This window comes from Alligator sinensis, unplaced genomic scaffold (assembly GCF_000455745.1).
Source record: "Alligator sinensis unplaced genomic scaffold, ASM45574v1 scaffold1097_1, whole genome shotgun sequence".
NCBI classification, from domain to species: Eukaryota; Metazoa; Chordata; order Crocodylia; family Alligatoridae; genus Alligator; species Alligator sinensis.
In genome coordinates, this window is record NW_005841950.1 from 2,046,474 (window position 1) to 2,063,448 (window position 16,975).

At 47.4% G+C, this 16,975-nt stretch overlaps 1 protein-coding gene across 3 annotated transcripts in view; it reads left to right on the forward strand.

Annotated features, from left to right (window-relative positions):
* The first annotated feature begins 9,589 nt into the window (after window positions 1-9,589).
* LOC102383029 (zinc finger protein 251-like) overlaps window positions 9,590-16,975 on the forward strand; it is a 9,036-nt gene continuing 1,650 nt past the window's right edge. For 2 of the 3 annotated variants that reach the window (XM_025199845.1, XM_025199846.1), the window contains exons 1-4: window positions 9,590-9,784; window positions 14,226-14,307; window positions 15,802-15,928; window positions 16,600-16,713. In XM_025199845.1, coding sequence (XP_025055630.1) covers window positions 14,278-14,307; window positions 15,802-15,928; window positions 16,600-16,713 — 271 coding nt within the window. In that variant the 5' untranslated portion in view covers window positions 9,590-9,784; window positions 14,226-14,277. Of the gene's footprint in view, window positions 9,785-14,225; window positions 14,308-14,856; window positions 15,657-15,801; window positions 15,929-16,599; window positions 16,714-16,975 lie in introns of those variants that run through there. The other variant, XM_014518374.2, reaches the window with a different exon arrangement.

The window sequence follows — 16,975 nt, forward strand, 5'->3', positions numbered from 1 at the left end:
GAAAGAGTTGGGATCCTGGGCTCTGTCCCCAGCTCTGGAAGGGGAAGGGACTAGTGGTCAGAGCCTGGGAACTGGTAGCCATGAGTCCTGGGATCTGCTCTAGGTCTGGGATGGGTGCAGTGCTTGGAGGAAAAGGATGCTGGTACTGCTCTCACCTCTGTGCCTGCCCCATACTGGGCCAGTTCCTCTTGCTGTACACTTTCCAGCAGGGCCCTGGTGTCCTGTGGCTGTCCTGTGTGTGTGGTTCAGAAAGGGAGAGCAATTCAGATGCGAGAGGATGATGAAGGGGAAGAGCTCTGAGCCTTTGGAAGTGGAGTCAGTCACTGGACACTTGCTATGAGCAGCCAGGTCTGCCCTCCGAGGTGTCAGAACAGAGTAGCCAGTGCCCCTTTAGCTCACACCCTTGTTCACTGTGTGGGAACTTCCCCATACAGGCAAAGCCCAGGTTAAACCAACCTACTGTTTGCCTGGCTCTGGCTCAGAGCTTCTGTGAGCTGCTGCCAGGAGAGGGCTCTGGTTACTGCATTGAGGAGGCAGCCCCGTCTCTTTCCTTGTTGAACTTCCGAAGTCACACCCTGCTCCTGCTGCCTCCATTGCATTCAGAAGCTGAGACTGAGCTGGACCTGCTCCCCCAGCATGTCTGTCCTGAGGAGAGACCTGTATTTAAGCCCCTTGGTGCCCAGCCCAGGGGGGAAGTTCTCCAGTGGCTGGAACCAGCCCCTGGGGCATCCCCAGGCTCTGCTGGTACAAGGTCCTGAGCCAGAGACTCCAGGTAATGGAAAGAGACCTCAGGGAAGTGCTAGGGCAGGCAGGACAGAGACCCTCTGCATACACAGTCCTGGGAGCCTTGGATCTGGACAAAGGAGATGAGGCTGTTGTCATATATCTGGATTTCAAGAAGGCCATGGGATTGGACTCCCATGATGTCCTCATGGCTAAGCTGGAAAACTGTGGCTTTGACCATCTCGTGGTCTGATGGCTGGGGAACTGGCTCTGGGGTGAGACCCAAAGAGTACTGGTTGATGGGAGCAAATCAACATGGCTCAAGGTGACTAATGGTGTCCCTCAGGGCTCAGTACTTGGGCCAGTACTCTTCAACATTTTCATTAATGGTCTGGATTTGGGTGTCAGATGCAGACTGGCAAAGTTCATGGACAACACTAAACTATGGGGAAAGGTGATCATACTGGAGAACAGGTTGAGGATACAGGCCAATCTGGACAGGCTCGCAAGGCAGGTGGACCAAAACCTGATGGCATTTAATGCAGAGAAATGTAGGGTGCTTCACCTTGGGAGGAAAAGCCAGCATCATACTTGTAGGTTTGGCAGTGCTATGCTCACTAGCACCATGACTGAAAGACACTTGGGGGGTCTTCATTGACCACAAGATGAACATGAGCCACCAATGCGATGCTGTGGCTGGCAAAGCAAACCAAACTCTGCCATGCATCTGTCAATGCATCTCAAGCAAAACCAGGGACGTCATCCTTCTGCTCTACTCGGCCTTGGTGAGACTGCAGTTGGAGTATTGCATCCAGTTTTGGGCACCCTAGTTCAGGAGGGATGTGGGTAAGCTTGAGAGAACCCAGAGGAGAGCCACCTGTATGATCAAAGACCAAGAGAGCAGGCCTTACAAGGAGAGGCTGAGGGACATAGGACTCTTCAGCCTGGCAAAGAGAAGGCTCAGGGGGGACTTAGTGGCAGCCTATAAGTCCATAAGAGGGGTGCACCAGGATCTGGGAGAACAGTTGTTCACCAGGGCTCCCCAAGGGATAACAAGGTGTAACAGCCATGAACTCCTGGAAGACCAATTCAGACTGGACATAAGGAGAAACTTCTTTACAGCCCGAGTGTCCAGGATCTGGAACAGACTCCCTCCAGAGGTGGTATAAGCATCTACTCTAGACTCATTTAAATGGCGTTTGGATGCTTATCTTGCAGGGGTCATTTGACCCCAGCATACTTCCTGCCTATGGCAGGGGGCTGGACTCAATGATCTTGTGAAGGCCCTTTCAGCCCCTAATATCTATGAATCTATGACCTGGTGTCTCCTGAGAAAATTCTCTCAGGTTGGTGCTTTTGTAGGAAGGACCCAGCTGCCTTAGTGGCAGAAAGCCCTGCTCTGAGCTGTAGTCAGAACTAGCCCCAACCTGGGATGGTGGAGGGTGCTGCTGGGGTGTCCCCTTGGTTTCTGTACAGGCGGAGTTTTTGGAAAGGGAAGGAGTACAAAATACAAGGGATGTGGAGCAGGAAGGTCAGTCTGAAACATGATTGTTTAATGTTCTTGCACAGTGAGGAGTTGACAGGGAGACAACAGTCCCAGCATTCACTCTATGTATTAAAACTAGTCCCCAGGATTGCCTCCCCCGCCCTCCCTGCCCACAGCCAAGATGCTGCAGTGATGGGTGACTATGCATGGCACCAAATTGTTAGAGCGGGGATTGTTTGCTCCATTACGCAAGCCAGCTCAAGAGGGAGTTATACCATGTGTAGCTGTGTGAATGCTTCCACTCAAAGCCCCTTCCTTGGCCACAATGCAGAAGCCCAGGACTTCCCTGCACAGGGCTCTGGGGAAGGCCAGGCCTCCCAGCAGGTCTGTAATCTGAACAAACCATCTCTGCTCCTGAGCATTCGGAGGTTGGAGGAATCCTTGTGCTGTACCCACACTACTTTCTACCTGTCAGCGTTACCTTAAATATGGCTCTGTTTAGCTTGCCCACAACTTAGTGTTAGCTTTGAACCAAAAGGTTCTGATGGAAAGAGAGAGCCGTCAACATTACCCACAGGAAGAGCTCTAACGGGAGACACCAGCATGGTGCTAGTGTAATTAAATAAGGACAGGAAGGGGCAAGAGGGCTGCCTCAAGCACATCTTGTTGGCCAAATCTTGCTGGGGGTGGCTCAATCCAGACAGCTACAGAGCTTTAGTTGAGAGGAGCCAGGGCGGCTTTGTACCAGTAATTTTTACTGATGACTTGAGAAATGGTCAGAATTATTGGATTACGTGCCCTACCCCACCTTTTTTTAAAATTGAAGATAAAAGTATAGGATATTCTTTCTATGTCTCCCCCCTCTGATGAAATGAACTTAGGTTCATGAAAGCTTGTGCTGTCTGTATGTATGTGTGTGCACACATGTGTGTGTGTGTGTGTGTATGTATGATCTTATTTGGTTAGTCTATAAAGGTGCATATCTATCTATCTATCTATCTATCTATCTAGTACAGGAGATCTTATCTGGGTAGTCTATAAAAGTGCATATCTACCCTCCCCCTTCTTCTCAGACATACTGGAAATGTAAGTTTTATGTACTCTACTTTTCCTAAAAATATTTTGTGGTTAAATGTAGACCAAGTAATTACATAACAACCCAGCAATTTAGCAAATGACATCCAAATATGCCTTACAGCTTTATTTAGATCTGAACCCTATAATATCTAAATGACTTAACTGGTGGAGAAGATATGAGGCCTTTTATTATCATATTTGGGGAAATCTGAAATTTATTTAATTTTGTATCACCTATCAAACCCCAGACACTTGAAGAAACACGTGTTTCTTCCTCTAATGCCCTCCTGTTTGATGACTTCTCCTGATGCATATTTGGGTCACCAAGCCAGGCTGGCTCCAGCAACAGTAGGGGAGAGGAGATTGAACAAACCCAATCTTCATTCAATGAAAAAACCCCAGGTGGAACTGGCTAGTTGTAGTTTTGTTCCTCTTGGGCTACATTGTATGACCTGGAGAAGCACATTAGGACACAGACCCCATTTGTTCTTTCCTCTATATGGAATGATCCTTTTTTGGACTGAAACTCCAGGGCTAAAACACTTGGAGGCTATTCTGATTTGGAGGCTATTCTCCTGGGAGGTGGAAGATGGGGATATGAGTCCCCTCCAGCTGCTGACGGCCTATATAACTCGTTTCGTATCTCCTGGGTAACTGCAACATCCATTAGGTATCTCCCTTACTGGTAGTATTTAAAAAAACCCAAAAAACATGATGACAAGAGCCAGATTTTCAAATAGTGCGTGCTCTGCCCATTCAAAAACTGAGCCCTTTTAACTAAGCTCTCAAAAATGGAGACCTTCCCCCAAATTGCTAATTATTTTTCTAAAATCATGGCTTAAAATGAAGGAACTGAGCATCTAAAGAAGACAGGACTTTTAGTGGACATGTGGTATTAAATTCTGAGAACTTGGAGTGTTACCTGAAACAAGTGTTTTTCTGCGTGAAAGAAGAGATGCTATCTGGCAGTGAGACTCCTTACAAAACGTGCTCCCTGATAAACTGGGAGGATGAAAATCCTGTAAGATTTCCCTTTCATCCTTCAGACACTGATTGCATCTTCATCACGTCTCAAGCTCCAGTCCAGGATTTGCAGTTTCCAAATACTGTACAGCAGATAGTGCTATGGATCTCCTCACTCAGTACAGGATTCAAACTCTTCTTTGAACTTAGTTTTTAAAATAGAAGCAAATGTATGTGCATAGGGACCAAATTTCCAGCAGGGTCTAAAATCTGGATAGGAGAGAGAGCCATGAGGGGAAATAAGTGAAAGGAGAGGTGACCAGCTCCCAGTCCTGTCCAGGCTTATTCACTGCAGCCTCCTTGGACAGAGTCACTGTCCTGTGACCAATAAGAGGGGCAGAGAAAGGAGAAAACCATTCTCTTCCTCTGACTGGGTGCATCTACATGAGCCGCTAACTATGCATTAGCCTAATACTACTGTGCAATAGCGTGTCATGGCAAAAACCGTACTAATACGGTACTGCGCAGTAGTATTAGGCTACTGCACACTGAGTGTCACTAAAAAGCCATGCACTGGCTTTTTACTGTGCATTGATTTAGTACTTGGTTATACAAGTATTAAACTTAATACGCAGTAACTATGGCACATTAATGAATGTGTAGATGTGCCCAGTTCCCCGAACTGGTGAGGGGACAGTGTCAAGAAAATCACCTGAGACAGCTCCTTGAATGCTGCTCTCCTTCAGCATTTGCTTTAGAGACTGTTACTTGGAGTGTGGGGTTTAGAAATGTCTTCATGGATTTTGACATAGTGGGAGATGCTGGGTTTCTAATACAGTAAAGTGTCCTATAGTTGCAGAGTCTAAAACATCTGTCTACAGGGAAAGAGCCTGAGGGGAATGGATTAAACCTTTCTCGGTCTCTCCAACTGCCATTCTCATCCTGACAGGTGCAGAGTAATGTCCATGCTTTGCTTCAGGCAACTAGGAAAGGGCATGGCTGCAGATCAGCTGGTGCAGGTAGGGGATTTTCAGGGACTTGCTGGAGGGAGAATGCGTAGAAAACCCAAGGAAGGGAGGAGATGGGAGGTGGGAACAGGGTTTCACAAACTGGTAAAATTCAGAATTGGGCAAGGGTGGGCACTCCTCCAAACTCTAGAACAGGATCGGGGGTAGTCTACCACTGAGACCAGGGAAGAGGCCTCACTCCCCTACATCCAGGTGCTAGCTATGGGGAAACGGCTGGAATCCCTTCTGCGACCAGTGCTTCTAGACTGCATCTCTAGTGCCTGCCCCTTTCCAGCAGCAATGTAGTGAGATCTGCAGCTCTTCTGTGGGGGAATCTCTGCTCCTCTGTCACAATGAGCTTGTAATGTATAGTCGCTCCTTTTCAGTGCGGGGGAGGCCAGTGCCACTGCCCAGAATTTCACAGCTGGCAACAGCAGTGGAGTAAGGTTCCAATGAATCCCACAAATGGCCACATTGCTTTGAAGAGCAGCCCTGGATCTGAGATGACTCTGGAACAGCTAGGGAATGTAGGAGGCACTGGTGATGGCAGCAATTGCTGTTGTGAGGCCTCAGCAACATTTTAATCTTTCCTCATTTTCATTTCAAGCTATAGTGCATCTGCAGGTGGGCATGCATATAGTGTATGGCTGGAGAACTACAGCAGTGCAGACCTCTCTGACTTGGGCTGAAGAGCTAACACCAGTAGCTGGTAGCCGTAGTAGTCCATTCCCTTCCTAGGGACTTGCATCCTGTAAGGAGTGTGCACATCACATGCAGACAGGCAGAAGCAGATGGGAATTTCAGGCTTGTTGCCGGGAGGCAGTGTTGTAACATCAGAGCCTTACTGGAGATCATCTTTCAGCCAAATGGCCTGGGAGCTTCATTAGTCACGTGGATTGAGAGCTCAAATTGTGTATTGTGTGTCAGGAAATATTCCCTGTTGTTTTCGGCCTAGTAAGATTTTTTTTTCTAGCTGCGAGCATGTGGGATTCTGGCTGCATAGACTCTGGTCCCCCTCGACACTGGGATTTGGTTACTCTCTGGATTCTTTCTCTTTGCCACCAGGCGATGGGATGAGTGAGAATGAGGAGGGTCCCCAGAAAGAGGAGCCTTGTTAGGTGGAACCACAGGTGTTACTGGTGTCATGACCCAAAGGCATGATTTTGTGTGTGCTTCGGCACCAGAATTATCCCCGCCAGGTTGCAACTTCATTGCACGGGAGAGTTTCCTATTGCAGAGGAGAACCCCGGTGCAGGGACGAGTTTCCCGCCTCTTTGTAGCTTCTTTTGCAGGGTGCATTGCTCAAGTTGCAAGAGAAATGCACGGTGCAAAAGAGTTCCCGCCACCCGTATGCAAATTCATTCCCCGCTATTGGCTAGTTTTAAATTATTCCCACGTGGTGGCTAACGATTGGCCTGTTAGCCATATAAGAGGCTTGAGCAGTTTCCGCCCAAGCGGAAGAGGACTCCACATCCATCTCGTGGGGACTCTGGATACACGGCAGGGTAATAGAGACCCTGTGTGAGATTCAGAGGAGCTTGGCGACCTGATCCATCGCCCACCTCTTCCCGTCTTCGAGCGGAAAGAATTTATAAGACGTATCTACGAGTCCGATTTTGGTGGCGCGCTCACCCAGAGCATCCGGAGCTCTGTTTCCGTGGAGCCTAGCAAACTCCACGCAACCATCCGTGTTGTCTGTGTCTGTAACTGCAACTCAAGCAAGTTTTCCAGCCTACACCACGACCATCTCTGGTGTAAGTAAACAATGTTTAAATCTACCGTTAAGCGTCTGTTCCTAATTCCAGCTCGTCGCCCTCCCTCTCCGATCCAGCGTGCCCGGGCTGCTGGCCACAGCCCACGTGCAGCACGGAAAAGGGCCCGGGTCGCTCCTGGCCCGCACAACTGGGAAGACTCAGAGGGAACAGTTCTGCACAGAGAGAAGTCTCTAGGGGTGAGCTTGGAGCAGAGGCAGAAGGATCCCCACATGGGAAAGGAGCAACAGGATCCAACACCCTCCTTGAGGGAGGGTCCAGTGACCTCCACAAGACCTTCAAGATCCAGCAGGCAGCAGAGGGACAGAACACGTGTTCAGAGTGTGGGAAAATCTTTAGCTGCAACTCTCACCTTGTCAAACACCAGAGAACTTGCACAGGGGAGAGCCCCTGTAAATGCCCCAACTGCGGGAAAAACTTCAGCCAGTCCTTGAACCTGCTCACCCATCAGAAATTTCATGTGGGAGAGAGACCCTACACATGTGACAAGTGTGGGAAGGGCTTCAGTCATGGCCAGCACCTCCTGCATCAGAGACTGCACACAGTGGAAAAGTGCTGCAAATTTCCTGCCTGGGAGGGAGTGAATAAGGTGTTTCCTGCCGCTGATGCCAGCTGTCCATCTCCAGGGTTAGGGGACAGTCACAGGTGTCATCAGGCTGTTCAGTGAATTTCTGGCTTCGTCTTCTATAGCAAACCCCAACTAACTCCTCCTCCATAGTTTTGCTGTTGGTGACTGTCTTTCTGCTAGCCCGATACTGGGAGGGGAAGGCCCCTGCCTACCCTAGGAACTCTTCTGTCTGATTTGAAGTCTCATCCCTGCAACCAAACCTCAGCCTCAGTGGACAGATGAGCTCTCTCTCATGCCAGCATTGGCCAAGCCTTTTGCAGGCTCTTTCTTGTGGAAAGATTGTCCTGGAAGTTGTCCTTTTGAAGGCTGGGGGACACCAGGGATATCAAATATGGGGGGTGGGTCAGAGAAAGGACAGGCTAGGAAATAATATTTGGGTCAGTGTGGGCTGGGGTGGAAGGTGCTGAGACAGAAGAGGTCTCCACACCAGTCAGCCACAGTTTTTTTTAAATTAAAATATATTTCGATATATATAGAGTTATATATATATACATCCTCTATCATAAGCTTACCATCACACATCTTAAAACCGCAGTAAGAAACCCGTGCTTTCCGTTACAATAAATGTACCCAATCCACTGCACCCCTGTGCACCCTCCCTCCACCCTTACCTACCCAAATCGCAGTCCTTTAGTCCAAACCCCAATTTGGGGTTTACATTTGCTTTAGCAGGAAGAAAACAAGATCAGGGGGTTTGTACCAGGTGGATGGTGGTTTGTAGGTGCCATCTGAAATGAGCTGATGACTTGGAGGCAGCAGTGCACTTTATTTGAGAGAGTTGCTGCCTCATACTGTTGCCTGCCTTTGATTTTTGCATAAACTGCCACCAGAGCTCTATGAACTAATAGTGCAATTTAATGAAATGCCACAGATTCTTTCTAACTGGGAATCCTCAAAAGAAGTTGGAGAGCAGCTTGAACATCATTTTCCCAGTACTGGTATTTGAAACCAGTGGTCTCTGAGTGGCTGCCTGCAAGGGAATCCTGATGCCCCTTTGTGAAAAGAGCTATTTTACACTAACTTCACTGGCATCTCCCTGTGCAGTCACAATTGAAGTCTTGGACACTTGTATAAGTCTGATGAGCAAACCTCCCTGTGCAGGCCCCTCCTGCCAGGCAGACTTGTATTAACATTGGGTTATGGCCTGTGTTGATTTTTTTTTTTTATGGTGTGTTGCAAGGGGGATGTGGATTCAAGGAGGCCCTGGGAGCTGAGATCCTATTGCAACAAGGGATTGTTCAGAGAATTTTAAAAAGAAAAGGGCACTGAAACTAGTGGAAAACTGGCTTATGCGTGATCACTATGAGTCCTGATTCATGTTTTTCTCCACCCAGTTTACATATAGCTTAATTGCTACAGATCGCTGTTTAGCTGTTTGAAGTGTCTGCAAAAGGGAGTTGCTCTGACATAGGGAAATATGGGGAAATACTGTGGAATAGCAATTCTCCAAGAGCTCCCCTATGGAAGCTCATTTCCTGTGTCAAAAGGGCCAACACAGGCAGGTGTCGTGGACTGTTCCACTCTAAATTGTCCTTCAAACCTAAGGAAAGGCACCTAATACCCAAAAGCTTGTCCCACAGCTCCCCCCGAATACACAGTTGGTCCAATAAAAGATAACACAAGAAAGCCTTGCCTCTTGGTCTTTAAATTCACACCCCGGCTTCCTTCACAATCGTTCCTCCTCTGGGGACATCTTTCTGAATCACAACTTGCCCAGGGGCTTCACGCACTTTGCAGTCACAACTTCAGTTCGACGTTCAGCTTCCTGTATTGACAAAATCTCGCAGTAGTTAAATCAGCATGAATTCTGTATGCACAGCAGCCTGGTACAGGCTCTGGTTCATTTTTTCCAGGAGTTGCTACCACCAGAGGGCTCTGCTTGTTGTATTAAGAGATGAGGCAGCCTTCTTTCCTCTTTTGCTGGATTTCCTGGGTCAGACACTGATGCTGCCTCCGGAAGGCCGCACTTGGCAGCTGCTGGTCCCCCAGAAGGGTTTGTGCTGGGGAGAGTCCTTTCTTGCAGCCACTTGGTGCTCAGCCCAGAGGGGACTTTCTCCAGTGGCTGGAACCGGCCCTCCAAACCAGCTCTGGGCTCTGCCAGCACCAATTCCCGAGCTGCAGACTCCAGGTAAGGGAGAGGGAGCTGGGAGAGGGAAGTGCTAGGGACTGGCAGGAGAAGATGGGGAGACTTTTGTGAAGCACTGTGGGAAGGCAGGGTGATTCATCTTGGATGCGTCTTGGATTAGTCTTAGATCTGAGTGGGTATAACACTTTTGAGAGCCCCAGATGGAAAGGGCCAGAGAGGGGCATGTCAGGTGAATGGGTTTGCTGGAAACGGTAGTCATATTGTAGCCACGATGGTCCAGGAATTATGCAAGAGGCAAGGATTTCACTGCCTAGCTGTGAGAGTGAGGTTTTGAACGCACAACATTCGTCATCGGGGTTCTTATTGGGAATGACATTTGGAAATGCAAAGAATTCAAAACACAGACTGAATCTGCACCCAAAATGCAGCAGTCACCTGAGGCACTTCCATGTGCAGGCAGCTGCATTTCTGCATGCTGCAATTTTTGTGTGGTCAGATGGACAGGCGAAGGAGGGCTTGTGAAGTAAGCATGGGTGCAAACTCAAATGCTTCCAGATTGAATATCTGCCTCTGGAGCTTCAGGCCGTGGGAACCTGCTTCTTTGCAAACCTATCTTTAGAAAGAATTTGAGTTGCATTAGCAGCAATCGGCTCCTGTGGGGATGGCATTTGTAGGGTCTTAGGAAAGTAGGGCTAGAAGGCACCTCACAAGGTCACCTCATCCAGCCCTCTGCTCAGTGCAAGATCCTCTGGAATAAACCATCCCAGCCAAGTGTCTCCAATCTGCTTTTGAAAATGTCCAGGAGAGTCCACAGCTTCCCTAGGTCGCCCGTTGCAGTGCTTGACCACCCTCACAGTCAGAAAGTTTCTCCTACTCCAACCCAAATTTCCTCTGCTGCTGCTTGAGGCCATTGCTCCTAGTCCTGTCCTGTATGGCCACAGAGAAAAGCCCATCTCCATCCTCTATATAATCACTGTGCCTGTATTTGAAGACTTTCAAATCCCCCCTCAGTCTTCTTATCTCCAGACTAAATAACTCTAGTTTCTCCAGCCTTTCCTCATAGGTCTTGTCTCCCAGGCCTCTAATGATTTTTATTGCTCTGTCCTGGACTCTCCAATTTGTCCACAGTCTTCTTGAAGTATGGGGCCCCTCTTCTCAGGAAGAGAAGGGGTTAAGTATATCAGGAGTGGGCAAAGAGAGAGGTCAGTGTGAAATAATCTCTGGACAGAGAGGGGAATAACAGGGAGAAGCTTACACTAGGCATCAATCTCACTCTATGTCCCCAGTTCCTAGGGTCAAACTAGCATGTTCCCTTGATCTTTGCCGCGATGGTTAATATTGGTTAATATTAGTACCGATGAGGTGGTTTTGCTCAAAAGGGAGCTGGACTGTATCTCCTTTGTAAAAGAGTGTGACACCCATAAAATATCCCAGGGGATCCCAAAGGCAGATTGTGGGCCATCAGCATGTCTGTGCACACTGGCTATGCACACCTGAGCACTGAGATTTTGTGGGTAGTGGAAATGCCTGCATTTCTTTAACTGCGTCTCTTTTGAACACACCCTTGACTTCTTATTAGCTTTAAAAATAATTGTTGCTGGAAAGAACAAGGCTTCCAATTTTTTTGTGAAGGGACTCTATAAGTACATCTGAACGGTGTTAGTGGAATGAAACGGCTCTTGTTGCCCCAGGATCCCTTTTACCAGAGACCCCCAAGGATTGACACGGCCCCTCGTCCAATTTGGTATCAAGTGAACTTTATTAGTAACCCCTAGGCTTATTACAAGATAATTATCCTTGCAATACGACCTGGCAAGCGGTTCCTTAGACGTTACAGCAGCGACCTTCGGTGGTACCGGCCTTGGATCCTCTGCTGGGTATGTGGGATCTTAGTTTCTGGATTCCTTGTTGTTCGAACAAGATTCCCAAGGCTGCTCCTGTCTCCCCAGGGTGGCAACACTGTCTCTTTGTTTGTCCACTGCTTTTGCAACTTTCTCATCTCAAGCTGTCCAATCCTGAAGTTCCTTACCTCATCTTTTTAGATAAGGTACTCCAATCCTATTCTGCTTTTGGTTTCCTTTCCTTCTAGGAAAACTACTGTACCTGGTTAGCCCACCGTTCCAATCATAGCACTCACTTTTCCCAGTGCCTTGTAAGGCACTCTGTTCAATTTAATTGCTTCATTCTGGGAAGGCCTAAAGTTATGCTAAGAGCCAGAGCTTAACTCAGTTTGCCCGCTACACTCTAGTCGCACCCTTCTGCCCCTATCTCAGATGTTCAGTACTGGTCAAATCCTACTGCCTTCAGCTTAATTCAGACAGCCTTGGTTTAGAGAAGTCAATGAGACTTTGTACCCAGAATTTTTAATGGTGATTTAAAAAGGAAAGGAGAAAAACATTAACCTATATGATACTTAAAAAAATATTATAATGTAAAATGTTCTGGAATATTTACTTGATCATCGTTTCATAGATGTTAGGGCTGGAAGGGACCCGATCTTTTTAAAACAGATTTGAAGCGTAACTTCTGTATTCTAAATTTCCTAAAAGACTGTGTGGATAGCACTAATATGCCTCTGATATTTGAGTGATAAAATACATTCAATCTGATTTTATCCCACAGCTTCACTTGCCTCCCACCCCAATAATATCAAAATGGCTTAATTTAGAAAGAATGTGATATTTATGTAGGAAACTTGAAAATCTTCCTTAAATCAACTGGTCTTTGTAACTCGAGCAAGGGAGTAGACTAAGATAAGTGATTTTATTTTAATTTAAGAAAGTTTAAACTTAGGGGGAAATATACATATATTTCTTTTTGGGACCATTATTTAACCCCAAACACTTGGCCAAAGACATCCTTTCCTCTTAATATTCAACACCTGACACTTCATTAAGCGTATGAGAGAGGCCTCATAAAACTGGAGTTCACTGACCCCCTTCCCTAGCAATAACAGGGGAGATACAAGTATAGCAAAGTTTCTGCAGCTATAATCCTGCTTCATTCATTCAAGGTTAAATGTACAGCTATTTAGCTCATTTGTATTGCTTTAGGAGCATGCAGAAGTAACAATTGCTACATAACACTTGATGTCAGCTTCTGGGTAGCCACTCTGCCTCTCTTTTGAAGCAGTTGAATGTTACTTCTGTCCAGTGCCCAGAGCTTGCATTTTAAAAATGTAGAAGGGAATTAGAGGATTTTTCAAATGCTTCCAATTGACAAGAGATGTCCTAATGAAAAAGGAGCAAAAACTCTTCAAGGAACTCGAGGACAAGGCGAGAAACTGTATTGCAGAAGCAGCATGCAGTTCATCAGAGCGTGGTTGTTCCACAATCTACTCTGTTTCTAGAGGAAAAAAACAAGTAGATATGGCATTTGGCTGCAACTGTGAACGCTAGACCTGTGGAGGCCAAACTTTTCAGCAGGTGTGCCACAAATTAGCCCACACCCTCCCCAAATGTCACTCTGATGGCCTTCCCCTGCCTGGTCTGCTGCTTTCTGCTCCCAGCCCTGTGCTCCCTGCCTGACCTCCTGTTCTGCTTTCCACTTTGTTCCCTGTGCTCCCTACCCGATTTGCTGCTTTGCTTTCTGTCCTCTACCGTATCCGCCCTTGTGCTTTCTGTCCTCTTCCTAGTCTGCTGCATGCCATGCAGAGACTGCCTGTGCCACAGGTTGGCTACCCTTGTGCTATACTGAGCTCCCAAGTGCAAATTTTGCTTTCTTTTTCTAATTCTTATATCCTGCCTTTAAATTCACTCAGATTTTACTCTACTAACTCCTTAATTCTGAAATTTCCCTGCTGTTGCTCCTGCTCACACCCCAGCCCAGTCCTCCCCCTAAATCCCCAGCTGCCAGTCACCTGTCTTTCTTCCACTGTACCTCTGCCAAGCTACCATGGAGGCTAATTTGTGGCATGCCTGCCAAAAAAGTTCTGGTCCCATTCCTCCCTACCCTGCCCCGTCATAGTGATGCCCTTCAGGTCTGCTGCCTGGATCCATGGCAGAGCTGGCAGATTCAACAGCCTGTTCATTTTGGAGGGATGTAAAAACATACTTCCTTCACTCCTAATTTCTATAATGATCAAACAGCAGTTTAAAAGATTCCCCTCCAAAACTGGATTTTTTTTTTACATCCTATTGAACAGTGGCAATTCCTTGTTCTGGCCAGAAGCAATGTCTGATGAGTCACTTCCCCTCTGGGAGGGCTGGTGAACTCCACTGAGTACCCTGCCCTTGCTTTCCCCTTTTCCTTTTTTCAAATACTCATGCAGCTTTCTGCTTTGTTCTGTTACTGGGGATGAGGAGACAGCGAGAACAATGTCTTAGAGGGTTTAGTCCTGATATGGGAAGCTGTGGCAGTACTCTAATAAAGCGATCAAATATTTTTCTAGTATGGCAGTCCAGCAGAGAATCAGGGTGTGACCTGGACTGAAGTTCTTCCTGAAATCTCCCTCTTTTTTTTCTATTTTTTTGTCTCCTGGCAGCCTGCAGAACCACATCTACTTTTCACTCTAAACCATCCCATCTTCCTGAGGGATGCAGATGGAAACGACACATCTCCTTGAGGTAGGGCGCTGTGGAAGGGTTTGATTTTTGAAAGAGAAATAGCAGGAGATAGATGTGGGCAAGGATGGGAATTTTAACAATCTCACTGTGTTTGTTTCCTGTTCTACAGATCAGGACACATCTGCTCTTTCCGAATTAATCGGGGACTGAAAAATGTATCCCACTACTGCTACCTGGAACCCCAAACCTACTAGTTAGCTAGAGGGTGGACCCCACCAGTAAGACCAGTGAAGAAGTCCCATCTCCCCATATTCATCTGCTAGATATAGTCAGGATGCTGGAATTCCTGTCAGGATACTGTCTGTGATCTGTGGTCAGGGGCTGCATCTCCAGTGTTTGTCCCTTTCTAGTAGCAGTGCTGTAAAGCCTGGAGCCATTTCTGTGAGGATCTCTCCTCTAGCTTGCTCCTGTGGCCATATGGCTGAGGGTGAATGAAACTTGGAGGCATCCAAACCCCAAGCCTCTGGGCTTGGGCCTGCACACAGGATGCTTGCCAAAGGATTTGGAAGTATCTGAAGCTCTGGGCCGGGGTGGAGGATGCTTGCCGGTAGCAGGGCCACATGTGGTTCTTGAATGATTCACATGGATTTGGAATTGATTTGGCTGATTTGACTTGGGACACGAAAAATTTTCCTTTAAAAAAAATAAATCTCTGCTCCTCTACCCCCCAGGGCTTGCAGTTTGTAGGTTCTTCTTTTCCAAAGGGGAGGCCTGTGCTACTCATCAGAGTTTCATAGCCAGTAACAGCAACAGTAGAGTGAGATTTTGATCAGATTCTAGCTTGCTCTCATGAGCAACCCGGGAGTCAAGGTGGATCTGGAATAGCACTGAAATCTGAAGAAGACCCACCCGAAGCAGATCTAGGAAAGCAGACCAGCAACATCAGGGCTTCAATCTGAATAATCCTTATTTTATGGAATGACTGTGAATGGCATTCTTTTTTGTAAGACACTGATTTCTGCAGAAATTTCTCCCCTCATCTGTGCTAGGGAAGTTTGGTGCCAGGACTACTGGAAGTTCTAGTGTATCCAGTGATTTGTTGTCTATTTGCATTGCATTTTAACATCTTCCACGTGAGCTAAGGCAGGCACTGCATAAGCTCATGTCTGCAGTAATCTGTGACCTTTTGCTGGGCCAGTCATCTGAAGGCTGTATATAACAGCAAACCAGCTGATACATAGAGAGGATCAAAATCAGATGGGAATGCAGATGGTGCTGGTGCATCTCCTGCCTCTGAAGTACTGCTCTGAAATTAACTGGATTCACTTCAGGTTTCTGCTGCAGAAAACTGTGAAACTGGAAAAGTCGTGATCACTAATAGAGGTGCCACAGCTATTGACTACTGGGAGGTAATGGGACAGCATCAGATCCCTGTTTGAAATTATCCCATCAGCCAGACTGAGCCTACAGCGATATTCTACCCCCGATGTGCCTGAGCTGGAGGGATTATGGTCTTGGCAGCAGGTCTTGAGAGTGGAAGTGTTGTTGTTTCAGGGGCTGGTGACTTTTGAGGAGGTGGCCGTGTATTTCACCAAGGATCAGTGGGCTCTGCTGGACCCTGATCAGAGAGCCCTCTACAGGGATGTCATGCTGGAGAACTATGAAACTGTAGCCTCACTGGGTAAGAGATCCCTGCTCTTCTGTGATGTCAAAAGTTAGAGAGCTTTTGAAGAACCAGGGACAGCTTCTGCTGGGGATTTTGCTCTGGCCTGTCCAGGGGGATCAGCTTCATGGTCTCCAGAGCCATCCCCTTTGTACTGCTTCCATGGGAGTCGGAATGAAACATATTCATTTGCTCCCATCCCATCCTTCTCTCCCAGCTGAGACAGGGTTGTTCTCCATGGTGCATTTCTTGTGACCTGTGCAATTCTAATTTTAAGTACTTCATGTAGTGGGGCTCTTGCTGTTTGCCCCGGGGAGATGATTCCTTCTCCTCATACAGATGACTGCCAAGGGATTTCCCCCCTTTTCTCTCTCTTGACTAATCTTTCGAACTCTCCGTGTTTCTCTCATGGAGATGAGCTTTATAAAGTAAGTCAGTATCTCCACAGTTAGAGCCTTCATTAGTAAAACCCATGCAGTGGGTTGGTCTGAATGACCCCCTACCCTTCCAGTTTCTTCCATCTCCACACTTGCCAGCACAGCTGTGCTTAGTTATGTTTTCCACTGTGAGAAAAACTGTGCGTTTGAGCAGCTAGAAAGAAGGCTAGAGATTACAAGGACCAAAACAAATGTTTGTTACTCAAATGTGTAACTCATTCTCATCTGGTGAATTGTCTCTCCCTGGAGCAGGATTCCTGACGTCCAAACCTGATGTGGTCTCTCAGCTGGAGGAAGGGGATGCACCATGGGTCCCTGATTGCCAGGAGTGTGAGGAAAGGAGAAGTCTAAGACATACTTCTGCAGGTGAGGAGTGGGGGAAATTGATTTGTACACCATCCATCAGTGAAGGGGTGTCTGGGATTCCCACAAGGCCTCTCTGCACTTCCTTAGTTCTGCCTCATTTTGTGCAGGCAAGGACTGTGTCCAGCATGACAGAGATCCCACCCAGCCTGACAGACCCCTGGGAGCAGCATCTCTCCTCTTAGAATTTGTACTGGACGTTGAGGCCAAAGCGGTTCTGTTCTCCTCTCGCTCCTCTGGGGAAGGAGTTAGAGCAGGGTTCAGC